The 27,799-nt window shown below is 42.7% G+C and overlaps 1 protein-coding gene across 4 annotated transcripts; it reads right to left on the bottom strand.

Moving 5' to 3' along the window:
• Window positions 1–702: 702 nt before the first annotated feature.
• Window positions 703–27,799, bottom strand: THSD1 (thrombospondin type 1 domain containing 1). 4 transcript variants are annotated; one of them, XM_054446903.2, is made up of 5 exons: window positions 27,582–27,798; window positions 24,058–24,209; window positions 18,725–19,690; window positions 7,495–7,653; window positions 703–2,324 (listed from the first exon to the last, which is right to left on the bottom strand). In XM_054446903.2, the coding sequence occupies exons 2-5, from the start codon at window positions 24,113–24,115 to the stop codon at window positions 946–948; spliced, it is 2,562 nt and encodes an 853-aa protein (XP_054302878.2). In that variant the 5' UTR covers window positions 24,116–24,209; window positions 27,582–27,798; the 3' UTR covers window positions 703–945. The 4 variants fall into 4 exon arrangements, with proteins under 4 accessions (XP_054302878.2, XP_054302879.2, XP_054302880.2 ...); XM_054446904.2 differs by having other exon boundaries at window positions 24,058–24,196; XM_054446905.2 differs by lacking the exon at window positions 7,495–7,653 and having other exon boundaries at window positions 27,582–27,799.

The following is a 27,799-nucleotide window of genomic DNA, read 5'->3' as shown; positions in this document are numbered from 1 at the left end:
AATTGTAAACTGTAAAAACTGTAAAAAACTGTAAACTGTTCTACTTGCTTTATATATACCTCAAGTTAATTAATGCATTTTCTGAACAACATGATAAAGTTATGTTTAAGAAAAACATACATGCACCAGTTCTCACGCTGAGGTATCTGCTGCCAGTTTGGTCCAGAAACACGTAATCAGCATCCTGGTCCCAGGTAGTGGCATGGTCAGTACCTATTGCCCATTTCCTCAGAAGACAATACTGTCCTTTCCAAAATGTTTACTATTTATTTGCTCAGAACAGATAGGTCTTCATTTGACTCACTACCTAACCACCAGCTTCTTACATTATCTCTTTAAAGCAGAATTAATTCATATCATTTTGTCAAGTCACTTGGACTCAACTCTAATCTGAAAGTTCTTGAATATCTGTGGTATCACCATTTCTAAGTAGCTCAGCAGTCTAATGGTCATAACTAACTTAATCAGCCAAATATGAAACCTGTTTGATGCTGCCATTGTAGGAGTCAAATTCTTAATGTATTTATAACTTAATAAATTGCAATTCAGAATTATGACACCAAGTTAACTTCGCTCCATCCCTTTTTAGTTGAGGTTCCAGATTTCTGCTTCAGGTTGGAAACTGCCAATGCAATGTTCAGAGCATGTTCTACTCAAAAGCCACATCTTATCTTTCATAGCCACATGACAGACCAAGCCCCATTTGCTCGTTTACATTTTATTATCATTATTACTAATAAATCAATAGAAATTGAATAACAAAGGAAAAAGCTCAAGATAAATAATTTCTTCCTTGTGAATTCAAACACATGCATACACACACATCCTCCTCTGTGTGTGTTACTTCCTCCTCACATTCTGTCCTACGGTATAAATAGTTACACAAAAGTCTACAAAACGCGAGTAGCAGACCCTAGCTGTGTAAAGCTCAGGCTGATTCTCAGTCTAGATCACCAGCTTCTCCACGCTAAGTGTACTTGTGGTTTCATCCTCTTCATTTGACCCAAAATATCCTGGGAGGTCCAGCATCCTCTGCTCAGCCTCAGTGAGGCCAAATGACGTATTGTCATAGAAGGCAAACTCAGGGTGAGTGGGGAAGCTTTGACACTTGTCTTTTCTACACTGAGAAGGGCTCAGAGGACTGACCCTCTGGTAGCTATCTTTGGGGGATGTGGGAGAAGACTGCTTCCTTGAGACACTCTTGTGACTGGGGGATGGTCCCCGACGAGCTCTGTGGGGCTCTGTTCTCTCAATTCCTGCCACTAATCCTGCCTGGCGATCCCCAAGGTCTGGTTTCCTCAAGGGCTGCCCCAAAGTGTAGGATTTAGGGAGAGGGTTTAATGGACCACCGGTTCCACTTGCCTCTTGGAAATGCTCCAGTTTTTCAGGAAACAGGTGGGCACCTCGACTCTGAGGCCTAAATCTGTCCTCTGCCTGCTCGCAGGTCCGCGTCCTAGTGCTGTAGGCAGGGGCCTGCCGTGGAGTCAGAGTGGACATGCTCCTCTCTCGGAACGGCCGGGCCTGCCTGGCTTCATGGAAACTCGCTGTCCTCCTGAAATGGGCGTTCCTGGCATGGCTCCTCTCGGACGGGCCCCCTCTGCTGCCCACGTGCCTCGCCTGTGACTTGCGGATCAGAGTCTGGCTGGGGCTTATGGCACAACTGGCCTGAGTCACACTTAGATCCAGCCTGGAGGGAGGCCTTTCCCCGGCACTGACCGCAGGCTGCTCCGGAAATGGGGATTTGATCCGGAACTTGTTTGCTGCAGCTTCTTCCGGGCTTTCCAAATCTAAGGGAGCGCTGGGGGCCGCATCAATGGCAGTGTCTGTCAGGGGACTCTGAGACACGTGATACACTTTGGTAGTTTCCGTCAGACCTTTCTTTTTCATCTCCTTTAACTGCTGCTGGGCAAGGCGGTAGCTGAACAGAGGTGGGATTATCTTCTGGGCATTGGACTGGAAGCTCTCGCTGCCAGAGGCATCGTCCTCGGGAGGCACCGGCCCGCTCCGCCTGTAGGTCAGAGGGATGCCTGTGTCCCCTGGACTCCCCGTGGGCCCGTCTCCCCCATCCGAGAAGCTCCCGCGCTGCTCGCTCAGCTCGCAGATATTCTCCTCGTCCGAGTTCTTCCGGAAGCTGGGGGAGTGGATGGAGTTGTGTCGAGCAGGTGTGCTGCACTTGGCTGGGCGGCCGAACCTCCTCCACAGCGTGATGAGCACAGTGGCAATGATGATGAACAAGCACAAGGATATACCAGTGACAGTCACGATGTTGTTGGACTTCACTGGACCCTGGGGCTGAAGAGGAGATGGGCTGGATGGCTGGAAAGCTGCAAAAAAACAAAACAAAACAAACAAACAAAAAACACAGAGGAACAGATGTATTTTTACTTTTTCTTTTTCTTCCTTTTTTTTTTTTTTGAGATGGAGTCTTGCTCTATTGCCCAGGCTGGAGTGCAATGGTGTGATCTCGGCTCATTGCAACCTCCGTCTCCCAGGCTCAAACAATTCTCCTGCCTCAGCCTCCCAAGTAGCTGGGATTACAGGGATGCACCACCATGCCTGGCTAATTTTTTTGTATTTTTAGTAGAGCTGGGTTTTCATCATATTGGGCAGGCTGGTCTCGAACTCCTGGCTTATGATCCACCCACCTTGGCCTCCCAAAGTGCTGGGATTACAGGTGTGAGCCACTGTGCCCAGCCCAAATATGTATTTTCTAGTATTGTTTGCTCTGCACGGTTTTAAGGTCTCTGAGTCACTCACTCTAATTATCTAGCAGTTAAGGAATGACGGAAAATAAACAAGGACTGGGATTTCTGGTCTTACATGTGGATTTCTGCTTGCAGCTGAAGCCAAACAAGATCACCAAAGGGGAAACACTGCAAAAACAGAGACCCACAGAAGCGAGGTTACCTGGTAAGCCATAATCAAGGTGACTCCCATGCTCACCAGCTCCTGCTGGAATTGGCCTCCAAGTTTCCACACAGATGTAGCATGTAGAAATTTTCTTTTTTTTTTTTTTTTTTTTTTTGAGATGGAGTCTTGCTCTGTCGCCCAGGATGGAGCACAGTGGCACAATCTCGGCTCACTGCAACAACCTCCGCCTCCACGGTTCAAGTGATTCTCCCGCCTCAGCCTCCTGAGTAGCTGGAACTATAGGCACATGTCACAACGCCTGGCTCATTTTTTAATTTTTAGTAAAGACAGGGTTTCACCATGTTGGCCAGGATGGTCTTGAACTCCAGACCTCATGATCTGCTCACCTCGGCCTCCCAAAGTGCTGGGATTACAGATGTGAGCCACTGTGCCCGGCCAGAAATTTTCAAGATAAAAGTCAGTGTTCACTTAGGATAATGTAAACGTGGTACCTATTGTTAAATGTACCTCTGAGAGGCACATCGGAAAATACCAAGTATAAAATGTGAAATGCAAAATGATTTAGGTAGGCCAAATTTAGGTTCCTACATATGTACATCTTAAGGGAAATTAACTGACGAAAGTAAGACTTGGCAATACATAATACAACTCATTTCCCCCTTCTATTATCCAGAAATTGTCTTTCCTAAGTGTTAAAGCCTCTGCATTCTCTCTTCTATTTTCAGCCATTCACTCCCCTTCCTACCTGCCATTGTGAGGGGTACTTTTCTTCTTTTTCCCTCCTCAAACTGGTTTGTCCCACGGTAATCAAAATGTTTTATCAAAATGCAGGCACCACCTGGAGCCTCCACCTGTACTGCCACTGAAACACCTGGAAACCTGAGACCAACTAATGCCACCTGACCCTCCCCTCTCTTTCCCCTTTGGTCACCAGTCCTATGGCTTTTTTTCCCAACAGGAAAAAGCCAGTCCTATGGCTTTTTTTCTCAAGAGGTACATCTGCTGCCATGCCTAACCTTCTGATTTATACTCCTTGCTACAACCAGAGATACCACGAAAACACAGGTCCCAACCTTCAAGGCCCCTCAGGATATGAATCCTGTTTACTTGGCTGGCCTCACGTCTCCCACCCCTCTCTGGCACACTATCATCCAGACACACTAAACTACTTTCAGTTCTCCAGGTCTTAATGTGCCATCTTCCATGCCTTCATTCATTGCTCCCTTTGCTAAAACTCCCATTTTCACCTACTTCACCTGAGGGACACCTCAGCTTCCAAACTTCAGCTCAAATATCACCTCCTTGGCCGGGTGTGGTGGCTCATGCCTGTAATCCCAGCACTTTGGGAGGCCGAAGTGGGTGGATCACTTGAGGCCAGGAGTTTGAGACCAGCCTGGCCAACATGGTGAAGCCTCGTCTCTACCAAAAATACGAAAAATTAGCCAGGTGTGGTGGTGTGCACCTGTAGTCCCAGCTACTTGGGAGGCAGAGGCAGTAGAATCGCTTGAACCCAGGAGGCGGAGGTTGCAGTGAGTTGAGATCATGCCACTGCACTCCAGCCTGGGCAACAGAGCAAGACTCTGTCTCAAAAAAAAAAAAAAAAAAAAAGTATCACTTCCTCCAAGACTGGAGATGTTTTGGGCTTGGATTGTCTCTCCTGAAAGCTTCTATAGCAAGCTGTGGGTACATTTTTCATTGCAGGCCCTATAATATTGTATTGAGTATTAAGCCTGTTTATGTGCTTTCTGAGCTACTATGAGCCCCTTCAAGACAGTCATATCTTATTAATACATTCCCAACCACAGTCACAGTAACTTGCATAGTGCTCAATAAACACTAGTTTAACTGATTGATTCGTTCCTTCATTATTAAAAAGGCAATAGCAAAATGATCAATATTCCACCAGATGGAATATCAGTGCAACAGCAATTTAATTATACTACTCTGTTGTTGAACAAGATAGACCATATAATGTAGAACTACATTCAGACCTTGGCATAAGAACATTCTTTTAAAGCCAAACCAACCTCTGAACTCCCAAACGAGTAAAAACAGTTGAATGATGAAAGGCTTGTTCCCTGATGTATCACTTCCTTCACCGGCAGTGGCTGCTCATGACAGTGGGTAGCAGCATTGCTATTACACACCATGAACCTCTTCACTTGACTCTGTTATCTTTTTACTCTGGCTGGCTTCCTTTAAAATCACAGCTGGAGAAAAGCCCAAAAGCTGCTGGCCTCGCCCATCTCTATCTCTAGTTTTTCCTCTTTCACCTGAAGTAAAGGAGATTGTTGATGCTATGCAGCCTGTGAATATATCTTTACATTTCCAAAGAATGGAAAATAGGTTGACTAGGACAAAGAGAACACTTGGAAGAAATGATCATTTTTATCCACATAAGCAGTATCTGAGGACCACTTATAGTAGAGGCAGGCAAGTCTGTAGGACTTACCTTCTTGCTAACTTAGAATGCACAAATTTCCAGTTCCTACTCACTATTAAAGAATTAAGATGCCGGCTGGGCGTAGTGGTTCTCGCCTGTAATCCCAGCACTTTGGGAGGCCAAGGCAGGCGGATCACCTGAGGTCGGGAGTTTGAGACCAGCCTGACCAACATAGAGAAACCCCATCTCTACTGAAAATACAAAAATTAGCCAGGCGTGGTGGCACATGCCAGAGGCTGAGGCAGGAGAATCACTTGAACCCGGGAGGCAGAGTTGCCGTGAGCCGAGATCACACCATTGCACTCCAGCCTGGGCAACGAGCGAAACTCCGTCTCAAAAAAAAAAAAAAAAAAAAAAAAAAAAAAAGACGATGCCAGAATATGACATAATATCACATTTCTCAAAAATGATTGTTAATTCCAGGTTGTTGATGCTTCTTCTAGAAAGCCAGATTGGCCTGTATATAAAGGCAAGGTATTCAAGATAGGTAGCTTAGCAAGGAGTCAAATCCAGTGCCCCTACTTTCTAGCTTCATGATCTTGGACAGGCCACCCACCCTCCCTATCCCACAGGGTCCTCATCTGCAATGTGGAGATAAGAATATGCCTACTTTATGTGTGCAAGGTCCTTAGAAAAATGCCTGGCAGGCAGTAAGCTCTCAAGAGGTCTGAGCCCAGCATAATGATACCTACCTTGTGGAATTACTGTGAGACTTAAGTGAGATAATGTATTTTAAATGTTGTCACATAGCAGATAACCAATTAATGGTAATAACAATAAATAAATATTGTCACATATAAAAGATTAGTAGTCACCAGTGGCCACTGAGTTTAAATTCATCTGAGTGTTATGGAACTCAGATATGAAATGTCTGAACACATGATCCCATCCCAGAATTGAGAGAATAAGGTGTATTTGAGGGAAGTTATACACAAGGAAGGTGCTGTGGAAAGTGAAGAGGACTTATAAAGAAAAGAGCAGACAGAGAAGAGAGCCTTAGACAACAGTATATCACTGAAGAAATAATGGATTCAGGGTGGGGCCTATGAAAGACAGGCAGATGGAAGCTAGGAGAAGGGGAAGCTACAATAAGAAAAAAAAATAGGAGAAAGAATAATGTCCTAAAAATGCTGGAATGAAGGGAACAAGGCCTATGATACTGACTGGAAAAATGATATAGCAAAAAGGATTTTCTAAGGCCACAGGTAGGGACACTGGCTGAGATGTTGCCAGGTGCCTGTGGTTTGGGCTAAAAGGTACTCTGAGATCCAAACACAGAAACGCACATAACTCCTCCATATCCCAAAGAAACAAGGAACTAAGATGGTCTTTTAACCTGGAATTGGAGAGTACAAGGACAAGATAAAGTCCTTGACACAAGGACTTTTATCTAAGAGTCAGGACCAGAGCAGAGGCTGGCAAAGTAAATGTGGATTGTCTGTCAGGAGGCAGGATGGTGTGTGGAAAAAGCAAGGACTATTCAGTGTGTAACTCACGGTAAATGAACGGGATTTAGCCCCATAAGCTGGGGCAAACCTAACTGAGCCATGTGAGCAACATATCTATAGACTATTTACTTCAAATACTCACTGACCAGCTACGAGTATGTGCCTTGAAGACGCTTAGAAGATGCAGAAAAGGCCAGTCCTCGGGTGATAGCATGAAGAAATGTCCCTCTGGGTAGGGGCAGTAAGGAATAACTTAGGCCACTCAGGGTATAGGACAGGGAGTCTTGCCCCATTTTGACAAATAATGATCTATGTGGTCCCCTGGCTTTTCTGGGTTGATAGGGAGAAAAATTAAGGAAAACTGTTTTTCCACAGTTTTGGTGGGAAGAAACAGAGGGAGAAAAAACAAAAAAATCTTATAAGGAAATGATCCTTTCCCCATTTTTTGCATTTTTAGAAATTATTTAATGTCTGAATCCTTAATATTTCCTTATTATTTCCTTATCTTCTACAGTGGTAAATCCCATTATCTCCCTGGTAAGCTACTCTCCCAGCTATTCCCAGTCTTAGATACACTAACAAATACAGGGTTAGTACAACCAACAGCAATCACAGAGCATTAATGAGTCTACTCCTGATCTCAGACTGGTAACTGTCAGGCAGGCCTGGGTTCAATATTCCTTCTGATGAAGGCTCTGAGGAGAGACTCCCGAAGGAAGCAAGAATACCTACCAGCACACTCCTCCAGGGAACACAGGGAGGCCTCCAAGGACATTCCAGGGCAGCCAGGTCTGGAGGGGAAGGAAGTGAGACACACTCGGCGACGCTCTCTGACACCATCCCCACATGTGGCACTACACTGGCTCCATGGCTGCCACAGTCCCCAAGTTTCTGCAAGGATATAAGTTATGCTTTTAATGCTAGTTCATTTGAGAATCAGTATTTAACTGCACCCAAATGAAACAGCAAAACTCAAATCTCAGGTCTTGAAAAGCCCGTGAGTTAAAGCATTCCCAGAGATGAAGAAAGCTGAAAAGAGTTGCTCCTAACTTTAAAACAAAGAAAAGCTGTATAATTTTAAAATCTTAAGCTTTCTAGAACCCAGAAAAGAGCTGAGGTCGCAGGACAACTAACTATCCTGCAATATAAGGAAAGATAGCATCTTCCAAGGAAAAATGAGATGCAACTCTTGTTTACCAGGGGCAGACACCAGGCCGCATACAAGGTGGTGAGAAGAGTTCACTTAAAAATGTAATGAACTGCCAAAAGCCTAGTGGACTAGCACAGAATATAGAACCCCTACGACTCACATACACAAGCAGAATTTATACCCACTTGTAGACTCTTCTCCACAGATCTCATCAAATACAAGAAGCACTGGGGGCAGGTGCAAGACCAGACAAAGCCTCCCTCATGGTGGAGGCCCAAGGAGGGAAGGGGCAGCACTGTGGAAAAGACACAGAACCTCACCTGTCCTCTCTCCATTTCTTCTACTGAATAAAAGCTTCAACCACTTGGGGAAAGGCCTCAAACCCTATTACCATAAGAGCACCAGTTGATATCAACTGCTTCTAGAGAATGGAAAAAGAAATTCCTTCATCCTTGGGGAAGAGCCAAAAATATCCTGGACCCAGACTATTAGAGATCATCTACCACTGGGGAGGGGCGGGATCATCAAGAAGGTCCCATTCCTGAAACTTAGGAACACAGCACTTGCCTAAGACTGAGGCTGAACTAGTACAAGGGAATGCCCTCCCTCTACTCCAGGCTAGCAAGTGCCAAATATCAAATAACAACAGTCTACTTCTGGGGAAGAGGCATAGCAAAAGATGAAAGCCTCTCTGATGTGCAGGCTCACACCTAAAGCTAAGGGTGGGACAGAAGCATGGAGAAAACCCCTATAGTCATGCAATGCCTTCCCTAAACACAAAATAACACTAGAAAAATGTCAAATGTGATAAGCACTGAGGGTAGCCATAACAATGGTAAAAACCCAAACATAGCTCAATTCTTTACTATATTAACCCAATACCCAAACTAAAGGCCTAGCAAAAACAGAGGTATGACCATTTCGAGGCATAAATACCTCCATGTCTATAGTTTCAAACAAGATGTCCAGCTTTCAACTCAAAATTATTAGGCACAAAAAGCAAGGAAAAAAACCATAAAACTATTAAGAGACAAAGTAATCAAGATAACCAGACTCAGATCTGACCCAGATATTAAAACTCTCAGACAGAGAATGTAAAATAGCTACGATAAATATGCCAAAAACTTTAGTGGAAAAGGTGAACAAGATGCATAAACAGATGGAAAATTTCATCAGACTGTTAGAAACTAAACAGTCAAATGGAAATATTAGAATTTTAAAATATGGTAACACAGATGAAGAAGGCTCATCAATAGACTTGACACACAGCTGAGGAAAGAAACAGTAAATGTGAATACAGGTAAATAGAAATGTCCCAAACTAAAAAACACAAAGAGGAAAAAAAGAGTACATAAAACAGAATAGAAGACCTAAGAGCTGTGGGGCAATATCAGACTCCCATACATGTAACTGGAATACCAGGAGAAGAAGGTAGAGTAGGACACAATAAATAAGTCCAAGAACTCTCCAAAGTTAATGAAAGACCCCAAACCACATATCTAAGATGCTCAGAAAACACAATGCAGGATAAATACAAAAAGCAATACTGTACCCAAACTGCTGAAAACCAAAACCAAACCAAAAAGTTTGAAGGCTGTGGCTGAAGGGTGGGAGAATATACCACCAGAGAAGAATGACAGTAAGAATTACAGCTGACTTCTTGACAAAATTATCCAAGCCAGAAGATAACAGAATGTCATCTCTAAAGTACCGAAAGAAAAAGCTACCACCCCAGTAAAAAAAAAAATATATATATATATATATATATAGATATATAGATATATATAGATATATATAGATATATCTCAAAAATAAAGGAGAAATAAAGACTTTTTCAGAAAAACAAAAATGGAGATCATGTATTACTAGCAGTCCTTCAATACAAGAAATGTTCAAAGAAATCCTTTGGGCAGAAAGAAAATGTTACCAGACAAAAATCTGCATTTATATAAAGAAATGAAGAGTGCCGGCAATGGTATATATAAAGGTAAAAATCATTTTTCTCATTTTTAAATGCTCTAAAATATCACTGATAGTCTAAAACAAAATAGCAGCAATGTATTATTTGTTTTGTTTTTGTTTATGTTTTTGAGACAGAGTTTCACTCTTGTTGCCCAGGATGGAGTGCAATGGTGCCATCTCAGCTCACCGCAACCTCCACCACCCTGGGTTCAAGCGATTCTCCTACCTCAGCCTCCCGAATAGCTGGAATTACAGGCATGCACCACCACATCCAGCTAACTTTTGGTATTTTTAGTAGAAACGGGGTTTCTCCATGTTGGTCAGGCTGGTCTTGAACTCCCGACCTCAGGTGATCTGCCCACCTCAGCCTCCCAAAGTGCTGGGATTACAGGCATAAGCCACCGCACCTGGCCGTATTAAGTGTTTAATAGCATATATAAAGTAAAATTATGATAACGATCACACAAAGAATGGGAGGAGTGAATTGGGAGTGTATTGTTCAAAAGTCCTTATACTACATGTGAAGCAATATAATACCTGGAGGTAGACTGAGAGTAAACATATATATTATAAACCCTAGGACAACCACTAAATATTTTTTTTTTTTGAGACAGAGTCTTGCTCTGTTGCCCAGGCTGGAGTGCAATGGCGTGATCTCAGCTCACTGCAACCTCCGCCTCCCAGGTTCAAGCGATTCTCATGCCTCAGCCTCCCGAGTAGCTGGGATTACAGGTGTGCATCACGATGCCCAGCTAAGTTTTTTGAATTTTTAGTAGAGACGGGGTTTCACCATGTTGGTCAGGCTGGTCTTGAACTCCTGATCTCAAGTGATCTGCCTGCCTCGACCTCCCAAAGTGCTGGGATTACAGGTGTGAGCCATGGCGCCCAGCCCACTAAATATATTTTTAAGGTATAAACAATAAACCAATAGTGTAGTTAAAGTAAACCATTAAAATATTCAATTAATCTAAAATAAGGCAGAAAAAAAGATGAAAAAGCAGAATGGATGTAACAAATATAAATCCAGCAAAATAAATCCAACCATATAATGATAAAACTAAATAATCTAAACACTAAGTTAAAAGACATAGATTGTCAGATTAGATAAAAAAGCATGATCCAACTATGTTTTTTTTAAAGCCCACTTTACATATAGAGACATATATATGTTAAAAGTAAAAAAACGGAAGATATGCCTTATGAACATTAATGAAAAGAAAACTAGAGTAACTACATTAATATCAAACAAAATAGACTGCAGAACCAGGGATATTACCAGGGATAAAGATCAACATTATATAGTGATAAAAGGGTCAATTCAGCAAGGAACCTTAATCCTAAATGAGGATGTACCTAACACCGGAGCTTCAAAATACACACAAAACCCTCCCAGCCATTATTGATTGATAAATGTGAATTTCTCATCTAAGCAGATATGTAATCACTGCCAGACAGAACAAATGAGTAATTTCCCTATAAATAATTATTCTGGTAGGCATGGTGGTGCGCTCCTGTAAATACCAGCACTCTGGGAGGCCAAGGCAGGTGGATCACTTGAGCTCAGGAGTTTGAGACCAGCCTGGGCAACATAGCAAAAAACCCATCTCTACAAAAAATGCAAAAACTAGCCAGGGATAGTGCCATGCACCTGTAGTACCAGCTACTCGAGAGACTGAGGTAGGAGGATCGCCTGAGCCAAGGGAAGTCGAGGCTTCAGTAAGCCACGATCACACCACTGCACTCCAGCCTTGGCAGCAGAGTGAGACATTGTCTCAAAAAAAAAAAAAAGAATTATTTTAATAATTCTGTCTATCAGTACCCATCCAACCCCAAGATCTATCAGATCTTAACACTGGCCACCAAAACACACTGCATAAAACACTCTCTTTATCCTTTATGGACAGAAACTTCTAATGCAGCCAAAGGTATACAAAGCACTACAAAACATAAAACGTGTAGGGAAGATGCATTCTCAGGTGAGCCAAGTGGTGCAATCTTTGGAGTGAGTAATGGAATATGAGTTCTTTACAGCAATTAAAAGGATTTTCACAAGAGTGGGAGGATTACAAACCAGTATCCTGGACCAACATCAACTGAGATGTGCTAATTATGTTCCATCTAGAGGTCCAAGTGAACACAATATTGGTTCTGTGCCTCCGAGATCACACTGGAGCTCCTCATACAGCATAACAATGAGCTGGCTTTGTCTTCAAAGCTTCAGAGATGTTCCCATACTAAGCCCCCCTGCTTGAGAAGCTTTGAGAATCTCATATTAAAGTCTCTCTGAGTTATAGTATTGTGATTTATTTTGGGAAAATCTACTGGAAATCCGACTACTGTAAAATCTAAATTAAAAATTAAGTCAATACAGTTTATCCTTCTCCATGCTCACATTTAAGACCACAAAAGGTAGAATTACACATGCTAAGAATCTTTTGTTATTCCTTCTGAACTCTTTTACTTTATATAATTTATTTAAGTGCATAAAGTCATTTGTCAAACTAAAAATAAAAATTCCACTAATGAGGATCAGAAAAAAATCAGTTTTTATTTAAAAAAGTATATTTGTTAGATTAAAAAATTATATGTATATATAAATAATGGAACTCATATTCCATTACTCACTCCAAAGATTGCACCACTTGACTCACCTGAGAATGCATCTGCCCTACATGTTTTCTTTATGTTTTGTAGTGCTTTGTGTACCTTTGGCTGCATTAGAAGTTTTCGTCCATAAAGAATGAAAAGAGTGTTTTATGCAGAGTATGTTTTGATGGCTAGTGTTGGCAGGATCTGATAGATGTTGGGGTTGGATGGGTAATGACAGACAGGGGACTTAGAATAATTTTTTTTGTTTTTTTTTGAGACAATGTCTCACTCTGCTGCCAAGGCTGGAGTGCAGTGGTGTGATCATGCCTTACTGAAGCCTCGACTTCCACCTGCTCAGGTGATCCTCCTACCTCAGCCTCCCGAGTAGCTGGTACTACAGGTGCATGGCACTATCCCTGGCTAATTTTTGCATTTTTTGTAGAGATGGGTTTTTTGCTATGTTGCCCAAGCTGGTCTCAAACTCCTGAGCTCAAGTTATCCATCTGTCTTGGCCTCCTAGAGTGCTCAGATTTACAGGGGTGTGCCACCATACCTGCCAGAAGTATATATACATAATTATATATATATATATATTTTTTTTTTTTAGATGGAGTCTTGCTGTGTAGCCCAGGCTGGAGTGCAGTGGTGCAATTTTGGCTCACTGCAACCTCTGCTTCCCAGGTTCAAGCAATTCCCTTGCCTCAGGCTCCTGAGTAGCTGGGACTACAGGCACGTGCCACCATGCCCGGCTAATTTTTGTATATTTGGTAGTGATGAGGTTTCACCATGTTGGCCGGGATGGTCCTCAATCTCCTGACCAAGTGATTCACCCACCTCAGCCTCTCAAAGTGCTGGGATTACAGGCGTGAGCCACCGCAGCCGGCAAAAATCTTAATGTCAAAAAAATCTCATTTTGAAATGTTGTGTTCTTTTCCCTTGAAAGTAAAATCATAGCTCAGGCATGGTGGCTCACGCCTGTAATCCCAGGACTTTGGGAGGCCGAGGCAGGCGGATCACGAGGTCAGGAGTTCAAGACCATCCTGGCTAACACAGTGAAACCCCGTCTCTACTAAAAATACAAACAATTAGCCGGGTGTGGTGGCGGGCGCCTGTAGTCCCAGCTACTCAGGAGGCTGAGGCAGGAGAATGGCGTTAACCCAGGAGGCAGAGCTTGCGGTGAGCCGAGATCGCGCCACTGCACTCCAGCCTGGGGGAGAGAGCGAGACTCCTCTCAAAAAAAAAAAAAAAAAAAAGTAAAATCATAGCCTGTAGGATACCAAACAATAAAACAAAATGAACATTTAAGCTAAGCTTTTATGTCTCAATTTCTAAATCAAATTAATCAAACAGTAAACACAGGAAATCACTCAAAGCAATGATCAAATTTAAGTAGGCAAATATTTGTAAATGTCTTAAGTAACTCCATCTGATCCCTGAGATCTCTGCTAATAACTTTGAGGAAAATACTTGGCAAAATGGGAACTCATTAGATAACTGTAGTTCATATATTAGAAATGAAGAGCAAAATGACCAATACTCCAAATAGTCCTACTTCATGAATGAAAGGCTGTTTTGTTTTGTCTTGTTTAGATGTCCATACATGTGCTCACACTACATAACCAACCTGTTTGTCCAGGCTAAATGCCTTTCAGCCTATTATAGAGTGTTTTAATTTTGAATAAGCAAAATATGCCTTAAATATGAAAAGGGAGGTTTGTTTCTACCCATAAAACTATCTGAAGGAATACAGCTTTGAAATATTCACATCTGCAAGGCATTTTGTTCAAGGAACCAAGGTAACTAAACAAATCATGATTATAAGAAAATTCTATAGACATAAGGGAGTAGCTATAAGCAGTAGGAAGAGCAGTAGCACCTGGGATAAGCAGTTCAGATTTTCTTTGCATAGACAAGGCTTCCTTATATTGAACAAATCATACTTATGCTTGGGCCTGTGGGTTCCCAAGTGATTACGGGTTCCAAGAGATGGGTGGCACAAGATGAAACAGTAAGTTAAGGAGGAAAAAACAGAACCTTTTCTTTTCAATCTAAAAGCTTTGTACTGTTTGATACATGGATTGACAGTCAATTGCATAGAAGGCAGTTACAGAATAGTGGTCAAATTAAACTCCCAAGCTAGTCTACCTGGATTTGTGTTCTGACCCTTCTATTTAAACACCATTGACCTTGGACAAATTACTAACCTTTCTGTGCCTCCATTTCATCACCTATAAAATTGACAATGTAATGAGTTGAACTCATAAACTTGTTATGAGGACTATATGGGTTAATATCCATAAAACAGTTAGAACAGTGCCTGGTGCAAAGTAATCACTATGTAAATATTTATCCCATTAAGTGGAATAAAGATTATAAATAGTCATTTTTGGCAAATCCATTATGTATTTGCTATCAATTGTTATTTACATATTATCCTAAGATCCTCAGACATATTTGGAAGAAGAGACAAACATAAAAACAGAGATCAAGACCATCCTGACCAACATGGTGAAACCCCGTCTCTACTAAAAATACAAAAATTAGCCAGGCATGGCGGTGCATACCTGTATTCCCAGCTACTTGGGAGGCTGAGGCAGGAGAATTGCTAGAACCCGGGAGGTGGAGGCTGCAGTGAGCCCAGATCGCGCCACTGCACTACATCCTGGGCAACAGAGCGAGACTCCATCTCAAAAAAAAAAACAAAAAACAAACAAACAAAAAACTATTATTCTAGTTTCAAAAGGAACTAATAAATTCAGTGTGAGTCAGTGGCTCACACAAGTTATGGTGAGTCCCTAAATGGTACCATTTGGCAAAAAAGACACTCTTTACTGGTCAGAGATAGAAAATAAAAGGAGAACCCAGTTCAGTCATAAATTTATACACTAAAAACACAGGAAGTCACTGAGGTTCCTGTCTCAAGCATAAATTTCATTTCTCAGACCAACAGAGTCAGAGATGGTCTGCCACACCAAGAGCCAGGGTCTCCAGGCATGTTTAGCTCCCCCCAGTTACTGCCCCCAGCCCTACTGTTCTAATGTGTCTCGCAGTTGGCTGCATGGGGCAGCCCCACAGGGAGCCCCTGACTACCCTCCACCTGGACACACAGAGAACCACTCCCGTTCTGCCCTTTTCCAGTGTCTTCCTGCTGCTGCTGTGGGAAAAACTCCAGCCTTTAGACATGGAATGGAAGCATCTGTGGAAAGCCCAGCAGCTGGGAAAACCACCAAGGTGGACCTCCTGCCCCCATGTGACCTTAATTAAATGGCCCCAATTTATTGACTTCCTTTGATTCATTTCTGCTAAATTCAGTCATTTTTTCCCCCATGAATATTTTCTTTTGAAAAGGCAAGAATATTGGGCCAGGCATGGTGGCTCATGCCTGTAATCCCAGCACTTTGGGAGGCCGAGGCAGGTGGATCACCTGAGGACAGGAGTTCAAGACCAGCCTGGCCAACATGGCAAAACCCCGTCTCTACTAAAAATACAAAATTTAGCCAGGCGTGGTGGGGCGCATCTGTAATCCCAGCTACTCAGGAGGCTGAGGCAGGAGAATCACTTGAACCTGGGAGGTGGAGTCTGCAGTGAGCCAATATTGTGCCACTGCCCTCCAGCCTGGGCAACAGAGCAAGACTGTCCCAGAAAAAAAAAAAAAAAAAGAATATCTTAGATGAGTAAATTCTTTCAACCTAATTGTTTTTCTCCTAATACCTAGTTGAGACTAGCCAAATCTGAGTTCAGTTTTCACTTAATAAGCATGTATTGAGCACCTCTGAATGTGCCAGGCATACTAAGTGGGCCAAATAAAGACCATAAAAAGCTTCATAGAAGCACGAGTCAGGTTTTGCCACCAAATGAGCTTCCCCCATCTGCTGTGCAGAGGGGATTTATAGGGGGAGAAAGACATTAAACAAGCAAGGGCAGAAGTGATAAATGCCATCAAAGAGGAATGAAAAGATGCTGCCCCAGCTTCCAGGAGAGGAACTGAACCTGAGTTCATGGAAGAGTAACCCAAGTGGAGACTTGGAGGATGGGTTAATGTTAACCAGGAGAAGGAGAGAGGAGGGTGTCCTGGGCCCCAGTGCAGAGATGGTGACTGCGGGGATGTGGGGGCAGCCTGACCATGGAAGGTTTTATGGATTTGCATCCTCATGCCTAGTGAAATGACAGGTTTTAAGGAGAATAGCAGCTGACCTGAATTTTAAACAATCCTTTTGGCTGCAGTGAGAGAAAGAAGTGGACAGATGGAAACCGATTAGGAATCTGTTCTGAGTCTAGGCAAGGGGTAATGGAGATTTAATCCAAGTGGTGTCACTGGAACTGGGGAGAAGTGGAGAGATTGAGACACCCAGGAGACAAAGCCATAGGACTCAGTAATGTAGCATTTATAGGAGGTAAAGAAGAGGAAGACTTCTGGCTTCTGGTTTGAACAGTAAGATTGTTGGTGAAGTCCTACACTGAGAAGCAGGGTTAGGGGGTACATGGATGAGTCTTAGTCCGGAAATGCTGCTTCTGAGGTTCCAGGGAGACATCTGAGGGATGCAGTGCCTGGAGGCAGGGAACGAGCAGGGAAGAGATGTCCATCTGGAGTCATCAGCATCAAGGCTAATCACTTGGCAAGTGTGTGAAGAGTAAATGAGAAGACAACTAGCACTTAACAGAGATAGGCAGTGGAACTGGCGGGCCAAGGAGACTGTGAAGAAGCAAGCAGGGAGGTGGGAGGTGAGCAGGGCGAGTGTGGTGTCACAGAATCAAGGTCAATGAAGACACTGGCTGAAGTGTGCCTGGATTTGGAGTCCTGTACCTCATTTGTTGTGTAGAACAGGAGCAAGACCTGGCCTGGGTGACATGCTAAGCAGCATGCAGGCCCTGCCAAGGGTGAAAGCATGATCCACCCACGGTGGCATCAGGCCACCATGATGTAACCTTGTCACTCAGCCTTAGCAACTTGGGTGCAGTGGGTGGCTGGCAGATGGCTGGATACGTGCAGAGCTGGGGTGTGTCCTGGCAGCCGTATCAAAAGGACGAGGCTAAGGAGTTTAGGAAAATGGCAGGAGGGTGGTTAAAGGTATAAGCCATGGAATCTAGGCTGGATAGAAAAGGAAGTGCAAGGAGGGAAGTGGCCAGTGGCGGAGGAGAAAGCCAAAGGAAAGGGACTTAAGGAGAGGAAGTGGGTAAATTTGCAGCAAGGAACACTGGGGGTTACAAAGTCAGGCTTGTGTAGTCAGGGGACACTGGGCTTACCAGGGATAAAGATAAAAAGTGGGCTGGGCGCAGTGGCTCACACCTGTAATCCCAGCACTTTGGAAGGCCGAGGCAGGTAGATCACAAGGTCAGGAGATCGAGACCATCCTGGCTAACACAGTGAAACCCTGTCTCTACTAAAAATACAAAAATTAGCCGGGCTTGGTGGTGGGCGCCTGTAGTCCCAGCTACTCAGGAGGCTGAGGCAGGAGAATGGCATGAACCTGGGAGGCGGAGCTTGCAGTGAGCCGAGATCGCGCCACTGCACTCCATCCAGCCTGGGCGACAGAGCGAGACTCTGTCTCAAAAAACAAAAACAAAAACAAAAAAGATAAAAAACGAATGAGACCATTTCCGCCAAATTAAACTACTTACTAAGACCAGACTTCCCCCAAGAAAAGGGAAAGAAATGCAAAGAGCAGCATAGGGAATTAATGGAATTGTCATAACCCCGTTTCTTCATGATTAGGTGGGGCATTACACAAAGAATACAGAATCCCAATACATTTTTAGAAATCTTGCTTTGATTTCTCACTAAAAAGGCCGCATTCCTATAATGAATGACTTAAGAGAGAAGAGACATGCTCAGCTAGAGGAGGACAGAAGTTGCTAATTTGGGATTTGGCTTTGAATTCCAATAATCTCTGCCATGAACTTACCATATGATTTAATAATGGGATTTTTAAAATGTAATATAATGTTTATTCAGCACTTCCTAAATCCCAGGCACTATCCTGAGAGTGTTACATGTTGATTTCGTTCAATCTCCACGACTCTGAAGTATGTACTTGTATTGCCTCTATTTTACTGATGGGGAAATGAGACGTAAAGAGGTTAAGTAGGTTTACCAGTACTCTTAATTTTTCAGCTAAGGGTGATAATGCCAATTGGTACATTATAAGGCATGAACCATAAAAATGATGGTACAATTCACCTAAAGTTCACCTAAATTCTAAATAATTTTTGATTACATGAAGGATTTGGTTTAAAATGTTAAAAAAAAATCTCAATACAAACCTATATTTCTCTGAATTAGCATGCACTCCTTCTCCTTTGCAGAAAAATGGCTTCTGCTTGAAATGCCAAAGTCAAAGCAGTACTTATTCTTCCCCATGTCAAACAAAGTACAGTTAAAAATTGTCCTCCTCTCTCCCAGGGGCAGGCTGTTTTCAGCCAAGTGAATGGTCCTCTTCCCAGGGGATCTGGGGGCCTCCTTGAAGACAGTGACCACTCCTTGGACAAAGGTGCATGGTGGAGGCAGCACCATCACCTCTACCCCAGACTCACATGTGAGTTCTGGCACCATCACCAGTTTGTATCCAAATTTCTGGGCCAGGTCAATGGGTCCTGTGGAGGTAATGACTGAGTCTCGCCCAAGCAGCTTCAGCACCACGGTGACATAGGCTTCTGGCCCCACGGGTGCACAGCCAAACTCAACCCACTGACCTTGAGCAAGTTCTGTCCTTTTGCTGGTTCTTATTTCCAGCGGCTGTCTTGAATTTCTTCTTGCCTCAGGAAGACTGTTGGTGAAGATGACATCCACTACGATGTCGGGCTTGTCCACAGGAAATGGGCACAGTGGTTGACTGGTAAATAGGCCCACTTGGAAGGTGCCTTCTGCTGCCTTGGCACTCCTATTCAAGTCAACGTGAAAGACAGGCCATTCCACCTTCAGAAAGGCACTTTTCTCCCACCAGGGGAATGGAGTGCTGTTGTCTGTTGCTTCTGGAGTCATTGTGAACCAGTAGTCACCAGCCTCCTTGAAATAGAAGCACTCAAACTTGAGTGTTCCCTGGGACTGGTTGGTCAGGAGGTACTTGGTAGTTACAGTCTGATTGGTGTTGGCCTCCAACAGCAGGACAGATACATTCCTCAGTGTCCCATTAGCACCATCAAAATACTGGAAATCCACATACACTGTGTCGTTGCTTAGTGCTACATGGCCTGGCTCTCTCAAGAGAAGATATTCAGCTTCTCCAAGAACTGAAATGAAGTGGTCAGAATTGGTTTTTAAAAGGTGCATTTGAGAAGAACTATTAGTGACATTGATGAAAACAGAATTTTTAAATATTTTTTTTTGAGGCAGGGTCTCATGCTGTCACCGAGACTAGAGTGCAGTGGCGCAATCACTGCTCGTTGTACCCCTAACCTCTTGGGCTCAAGCGATCTCCCACCTCGCCCTCACGAGTAGCTGGGACTACAGGCACATGCCACCACACCCAGCTAATTTTCTTTTTGTAGAGACTGGTTTCAAACTCCTGGGCTCAAGCAATCCGTCCACCTCAGACTCTCAAACTGCTAAGATTATAGACATGAGCCACTGCACCCAGCAGAAAACAGCATTTTAGACAACAGAAGTTAGAACTGAGCCAAGGATGATGTAAAATGATACTGAGCACAGATCCTGGAAGCTGGCCATTGAGCTCTTTCCATTCGGAAGTGGTTCTGTTCCTTCTTCATCTTTCTTAGTTAGGTTTAAAACAGTTAGTGGTAAATACTCTGAATTCACAACATTCAACAATGTGATATATCTGCAATGAAAATCTATACAGCTAGAATAATAATTTTTAGGATTAGAAACCCAGTATCTCATATTGTTAATCAAAGATTCTGTTATTTAGATATTTGGGGAAAATGGATATACAGTGAAGAGAAAGCTTGATTTAAATGACACAATACAAATTGTTCTGGATTATTTTAAATGTAAGACCCTAAATTTATTTCAAATTTATTATTTTCTGATATTCAAGACAAGCACTGGGGAATTTTTACCAGTAAAGGAATCAGTGTCCTCAGTTTGTATGGGGCAGACATATTTAGATGGATAAGAAATGTTGACACTTTATTCTGCATGGATAACCAAAGGGATAGGGTGAACATTTTTGAAATAACTAGGCTTGTCCTTGGCAATTTAATGACATTACAGCAACTTGTATTTGCCTAGATAGGACAGATGACTACTACTTCTCAAGTATCATTCTGTTAGGATCAATCATATCTTTTAAAAAGAGACCCAGCAGAGCAGCCTAAGTGAAAAGTGCAAAGAATAGACACACAAGAATCCTTGTTTCTATTTTGAATCCTATCCAAATATATATCAAAGGAGGCAGAATTTGGCAATACAACAGTCAGCTGGCCCGTGGCTAGAGTAAGAAACAGTTCTAGATGTAAGGGACTGAAGTTCCCTTTAGGTTTGAAAAACAACTTGTGGAAGTATGAAATTATTATTCTTATTATATATGCCTCATGAATATATATGTCCAAAGGGGTCCATGTGTTTTTTTGTTTGGGCTGGCAGTCTTTAAAATACCCTTATATATATGCAATCAATGATTATTAGAATCAGCACATGAATATCTTGGCACACAGGAGTTTTTAATTAGCACAGCATTTCACCTAGTTCTCATTTGAGATGAGGTGAAATAAAAGACATTAAACTTGGATGACTTGAATGCTTGATTATCACTTGTTTGAAAACCATAATAGGATAAAGTTCTTTTTTTCTCCAATTAAGCAAAAACTAGTTGAGGGATATTCCCTTTTGTTTGGAGATGACTCAAAGTTGAGGAAGGTGACTGATTCTGGTGCAGCTTGTGTACTGGATCAGACCCAACCCGGTACCTTTCTTGAACTACTGGGTAAAGAGACCCCAGCACTTACCACAGCCCAAGGAAGTGCTTAAGTCTGAGAACAAAGTCATACTAATTTGGATCTGAAGGGGGCAGGATGGTTCTGTGGTCCATTTAAGAATAAGAGACATACACCACTTAGTTAACTAATGAAAGTCTATCGCAGGCTGGTCCAATGGTAGCAGGTTATCAGAACTTATTAACATTAGTGTCACCAAAGTTGGTATATGACCCCCAACTACTACATTTGACTGGCTTAAAAAAAAAAAAAAAGCAGTCTATTGTGTATGACAGGGATTGTCAATGAAGCAGATCAGATTCTGATTTGATGGGAGCCAGTCAATGAAAAAGACACACATGCCCCATTGGAAATGGAAAACAAAGATGCAATTGATGGGTTCCAGCAGCAGCAGATAGGAGGTATGTACTAGAGAGAGAATTTGCTACTTTAGAACTCCTGTTAGAAAACTACAATTTGGGCCAGGCGCAGTGGCTCACACCTGTAATCTCAGCACTTTGGGAGGCTGAGGCAGGTGGATCACGAGGTCAGGAGATCGAGACCATCCTGGCTAACACGGTGAAACCCCGTCTCTACTAAAAATACAAAAATTAGCTGGGCATGGTGGTGGGCGCCTGTAATCTCAGCTACTTGGGAGGCTGAGGCGGGAGAATTGCTGGAACCCGGGAAGTGGAGGGTGCAGTAAGCCGAGATTGCACCATTGCACTCCAATCCGGGCCGACAACAGCGAGACTCCATCTCAAAAAAACAAAAAAACAAGCAAAAAACTACAATTTGGTTCTACCACATCCTGACTACTATAATATACAGGTAATGCTATATTTTGATCAGTATTAAGTAGAGATAAAGCGGGGGTAAAACAGATCTACGACAATACCTTTTTTTATTTTATCAGTGGCTTGTGCACTCAACTTCTACGCTCTTTTTTTATGCTCATTCAACTTTCATTTTCATATTCCAGTAAGAAATTTTGCTATTAACAACAAACACCCTTGTATAATTTGTTTAAATGAAGAATTTCGATGCTTTATTTATCATTATGAAACCAAGAACACATACTTTTTTGTAGAAGGCTGTTACATGTAATCTGTGTTTTTTTGTTTTTGTTTTTTATTTATTTTTTTGTTTTTTGTTTTTGTTTTTTTTTGAGAAGGACTTTTGCTCTTGTTGCCCAGGCTGGAGTGCAGTGGCACAATCTCGGCTCACCACAACCTCCGACTCCCGGGTTCAAGCGATTCTCCTGCCTCAGCCTCCCAAGTAGCTGAGATTACAGGTGTGTGCCACCACACCCAGCTAAGTTTTGTATTTTTAGTAGAAATGGGGTTTCACCATGTTGGCCAGGATGGTCTCAATCTCTTGACCTCATGATCTGCCTGCCTCGGCTTCCCAAAGTGCTGGGATTACAGGCATGAGCCACTGCATCCAGCCAGAGTAATCTGTTTTTAAGAAGAGATAAATTACTTTTTTTTTTTTGAGACAGAGTCTCACTCTGTCACCCAGGTTAGAGTGCAGTGGCGCGATCTCGGCTCACTGCAAGCTCCGCCTCCCGGATTCACGCCATTCCCTGCCTTAGCCTTCCGGGTAGCTGGGACTACAGGCACCTGCCACCATATCCGGCTAATTTTTTTGTATTTTTAGTAGAGATGGGGTTTCACTGTTAGCCAGGATGGTCTCGATCTCCTGACCTGGTGATCCGCCCACCTCGGCCTCCCAAAGTGCTGGGATTACAGGCATGAGCCACCGCGCCCGGCCAAATTACTTTAAAATAAATGAATCCAACATTGGCTTTCCTTAAATCCAGTGTCTTCTTGTATAAATAAACTTCTTAAAAAAGAAAAGACTGAGAAAGGAGGTCTACTGAGTGAAATGAACAGCACATGCTCTGGTCCATTTAACCAGCTATGCCATTCACATCACACAAGCCAGTGTCCTCTATATCTTGGATCACAATTTCTTTACCAAATTCAAAAACAATTTCCACTGCCATGCAATCAACTGCTTAGATGTCTATGAAATATTTGGAAATCATCAAAAGAAAAGTAGTGAAGATTATATCATATTGTTGACTCTATCGTTCAGTAGTTGTATAAAGCTCTCTGAGAAATGAACTCAATTTTTAGTTGAAACGAATGATGAGAACAGACTTTAAGCACCTACTATCTGCTTATTCAGGGTGTTTTGAATTCTTGATATTATCATAACAACCCTGTAAAGTCAATATTATTGCTGAGATTGAAAGAGATTAAGAAACTTTTCTAAGAGCATGCAACTTTCAAGGATTGAAATTCAGATTGGTTCCAAATGTATGTTAGCACCAAAACTCTGTCAAGTGAAATCTTATGTAGAACCCTAATATATACAACATCATTGCATGTGTGTATGAAGTGATTTATCACACTGAATTACTGGGAAATCAAAGAGAACTCAAGGTAACATGCTTACCTCCAATTTGTTAAAATTTGAGAGAGTTGGTTTTTTTATTTTTTGAAGAGTTAAAAATATAAAGTGAAATACGAATCAATCACGCAGAATCACTGAAGCGTAAGAGAACCCAGGGTTGCAAGGGTCACAGTTTAGAAAGCACTGCACTATATACCCTACCCTGCCTCCTTCATGAAGAGTCATCAACATCAATGCATTTATAAATGTCATATTTATGTCTTATTGCTACCAATAGCATTAAGTATACTCACAATACTCACCATAGTCACAGAGTACCACCAACAATAGATTTGAAAAGTCTTTCAACATTGGTTTCATTCTGATTGGCAAAATCCCAGGTCTTTAGTCTCCTCATGTCCTTTCTCACGTCCAGATTGTGATTTTTTTCCCCAAAAACACCTGAAATTAGAACCTCAAAAAATGATGGCTCCGTTCAATATGATTGATAAAATAGTAATCATTAAATAACAAAACCATTCTAAAACTCAAACTTCCTAAGTGATATTGAAAGGAAACTAGAGAGGACACTAATTTTCCCTGGGGCAATGACTTATAATTATACAAGCCCCTTTCATTCCATTATAACTCACAGGTCAAGAATATGCAGGTATGCCCAACACCCACTAAGATTATCTTTGCACAACACCAAAGTCTCTTCTCTACAGCACATCCTTAAGTGGAGAGTTTATTGTTATTTGCTTAATTTTATCAAAGTTAATAGCCAATTTGGATACATTTTCACATTATCTGCTTGGCATTTCACACTGATAAATTTACTAAATTTCTGCTAAACTTTAATTTAGCATTGTGTTATGTATACCCAAATGCTCCCTGCCTGGCGTCCACAAATGGGCTAACATTTCCTTGCACAATTGGTGTATTACCAGGATTGCTTCATTTATCAATTCCAAGGAGCTACATCCAAGTGATCAAAGCTTTTTAAAAAAAAGATACCCCAGAATACTACAATTAAATGTGAACTCCATGTGGCCCTGACTTCCCTTGCTTAGGGCAGCCTAAGGAGAAAACAGACAAATAACAATCATCTTCATCAGTCCTGCAATACTTGTTGCTGCTGGTATGCACCACGAGATCAGTGGTTCACACAGCAATCTTCCCAGTCTACCTAAGAGGGTAGGGAAGACCTTGCTGGCCTGTGGTTCAGTTATTTGTTGGAAGAAGCACTTATTTTATTTTATTTATTTATTTATTTAGAGATGGAGTCTCACTCTGTCGCCTAGGCTGGAGTGCAGTAGCGAGATCTCGGCTCACTGCAAGCTCTGCTTCCCGGGTTCACGCCATTCTCCCGCCTCAGCCTCCTGAGTAGCTGGGACTACAGGCGCTTACCACCATGCCCGGCTAATTTTTGGTATTTTTAGTAGAGACGGGGTTTCATCGTGTTAGGCAGGATCTCGATCTCCTGACCTCATGATCCACCCGCCTCAGCCTCCCAAAGTGCTGGGATTACAGGCATAAGCCACCGCACCCGGCTGGAAAAGGCACTTATTTTTATATAGACTATTCAACTATAGAATAAGATACTGGGCATTTAAGACAGTTCTTTCATACTAGAGTCTAGCAAACTATGTATTAATATTAAATATAACCAAATACATACTTTCTTAATGTTTATGGTCCCCCCCATTATTCACAGTTTATATATATATATATATATATATATATATATTTTTTTTTTTTTTTTTTTTTTTTTTTTTAGACAGAGTCTTGCTCTGTCACCCAGCCTGGAGTGCAGTGGCATGATCTTGGCTCACTGCAACCTCCACTTCCCAGGTTCAAGTGATTGTCCCACCTCAGCCTCCTGAGTAGCTGGGATTATACGTGTGCACCACCACGCTTGGCTAATTTTTGTATTTTTAGTATAAACGGGGTTTCACCACGTTGGCCAGGTTGGTCTCAGATGTCTGGCCTCGTGATCTGCCCACCATGGCCTCCCAAAGTGCTGGGATTACAGGCGTGAGCCACCACACCCAGCCCACAGTTAATCATTTTAATAAGCAAGTATATTATATTCCAAATACATGTTATATCTCTTCAGATAAGAGCACAAATTAGTGGAATTAAGAAGACTGATTGAAATAAGCCAAAATTCAATAGAAGGGAAACTGGTGTGTCTTATTAGCTTTCTTTCAGCAAGAGCTGCTGAACAAAGGAAATACTGTACTTCCTGAAAGGGAAACAGAGATTTGAAGCGTAACTATGCTGATGATTAGGGCTCTCTCCTCTTCCCCACCACCCCCACCCCCAAAAAAAAGAAAAGAAAGGAAAGAAGAAGAAAATTATTTTGGGTGGAATTAGCCACAGATTTGACCCAGTTCTTTCCTCGAACATGGACTGGGAAACCTGGCCAAAGTCACCCAGTAAGATCCTTGCAGAACGCATCATATCACTTGGGCAAGTGTGAGCACTTAAGACAATTACAATGCTTCTTTTAAGTCACTGAGACCTGGTAACCAAACTAAGAAGAAGCAAGCTCCCAAAAGTTGAACTGGCTTCTCTCAGATTTGTTTGCTTCCACCACAATAACCTTTTTATTTTTGAAGCCCCAAATCATTACTGATTTTGTGATTATAACACATCTTCTTTCTTATGAAAATGATCGGTAAAACATAGAATGGTGAGACAATCTATATTTAGAGCTGAATGGAAAAAGACTTATAAAACAGACCAGCTTACTTGTCAATCATAATATGGAATATGATCATAACATTAGTCATAATATGTCTCTTTAATTTCTTTCTACCTTGCTTATTTTCTTTCAACATGTTGTTCCCAATACCTTGACTGACTTCTTACAATGTTTGGCTTGAGAATGGTTCTAAGAAATTAAGAACTTAGGTATATTTTATACACATATGAAAATACTTCTACATAGCATTCTTGTATGTAAACTTTATAGACAAATTCTAAATGCATCAGCTGAGAAGGTGGGGAAAAGTTGTGAATATTCTCAACGGTTAACAGCATCACCCAACCTCAGACCCCATGTTTTTGCTGAAACTAGCTAGGACAAACGCTTCTAAATCTCCCTTCATAGCTGCAGAAAAAGTAAATGAATTACGCTAATGTCCATGGGACCAATGATTCGTGAAAGAATAAAATGGAAAACGAAGCAAAGTTATTTTGTCCCTTCTGACCAACATACACATGCTCGTGTGTATATATACGAATAGTATTTATTGGGAGGAAATCTCTAGTTCCAAAGCAGCTCGTGTAAACAGGCTTCATTTATATGTTCATTCGAGTTTGCTCTGCTCTGGTCCCACGGGTTGGGTGCAGCGTTCCTGGGACGCCCTGGTTCGCCCCATCTACTCAGCTTCCCAAATGCCCGCAAGCCCAGTTCACGCTTGGAAGTCTATCCCTCGTGTCGTCAGCTTAAAGCCCTCCTTAATGAGGACCGTCTTTAATTTAATCCTTGTATTTCATACTTTTTGTATATCAGAAAGGATTTCTTTTTGGAAAGAAACAGTAGCTCAAGACGCGATTTTTCAAGGTTCTGTGGCCAGTCTTAGTCACTCGGCAACATCTGAGCCAGGTTCAGTTAAATTCGGGACTCCGAGGTGTGGAAACCAATACCCCTTAAAAGCGTCCCCTGGGGCCGAGGCGGGTGTGTGGAGGGGCCGCCACCGTCCACCTGCGCCTTCAGGCTCCGGGGAGGTGGCAGGGTCCGGGGGCATTTCCCGACCCCAGCGGAGCCTCCGAGGGTCTCGCGGCACAGGAGTGCCCACTGGGGCGCCAACACCGGGATGCGGAGGGCGCTTCTTACCTTTCGAGACTGACGGGCAGCGACCCCAGGCCGGCCGGGCGAGTGGCGAGGCAGACGGGAAGCCTCAGGGGCCGCGAGGTAGAGCGCCGAGCATCCCGCGTCCCGGACTGCACGCCCTGACCCCGCGGCGTTCGGCTTCCACAGCCCCGCCCGGGCCCGCCCCCGACGGCGTGGGGAGGGCGGGCACCGGGAGGGCGGGGGGCACCCGGGACCGGGCG

The sequence above is a fragment of the Pongo pygmaeus genome, chromosome 14 (assembly GCF_028885625.2).
Source record: "Pongo pygmaeus isolate AG05252 chromosome 14, NHGRI_mPonPyg2-v2.0_pri, whole genome shotgun sequence".
Classification (NCBI taxonomy): Eukaryota; Metazoa; Chordata; class Mammalia; order Primates; family Hominidae; genus Pongo; species Pongo pygmaeus.
This window is presented reverse-complemented; position numbering and strand designations above follow the sequence as displayed.

Excerpts from the sequence above, each read along its gene's own strand:
- THSD1 (XM_054446903.2), bottom strand. The coding sequence starts at position 24,115 with ATGAAACCAATGTTGAAAGACTTTTCAAATCTATTGTTGGTGGTACTC. Across the intron at positions 19,691-24,057 it reads GGTGGTACTCTGTGACTATG|TTCTTGGAGAAGCTGAATAT; the intron begins GTGAGTATTGTG and ends ACTTCATTTCAG. Across the intron at positions 2,325-7,494 it reads TTCCCTGGAGGAGTGTGCTG|CTTTCCAGCCATCCAGCCCA; the intron begins GTAGGTATTCTT and ends GTTTTTTTGCAG.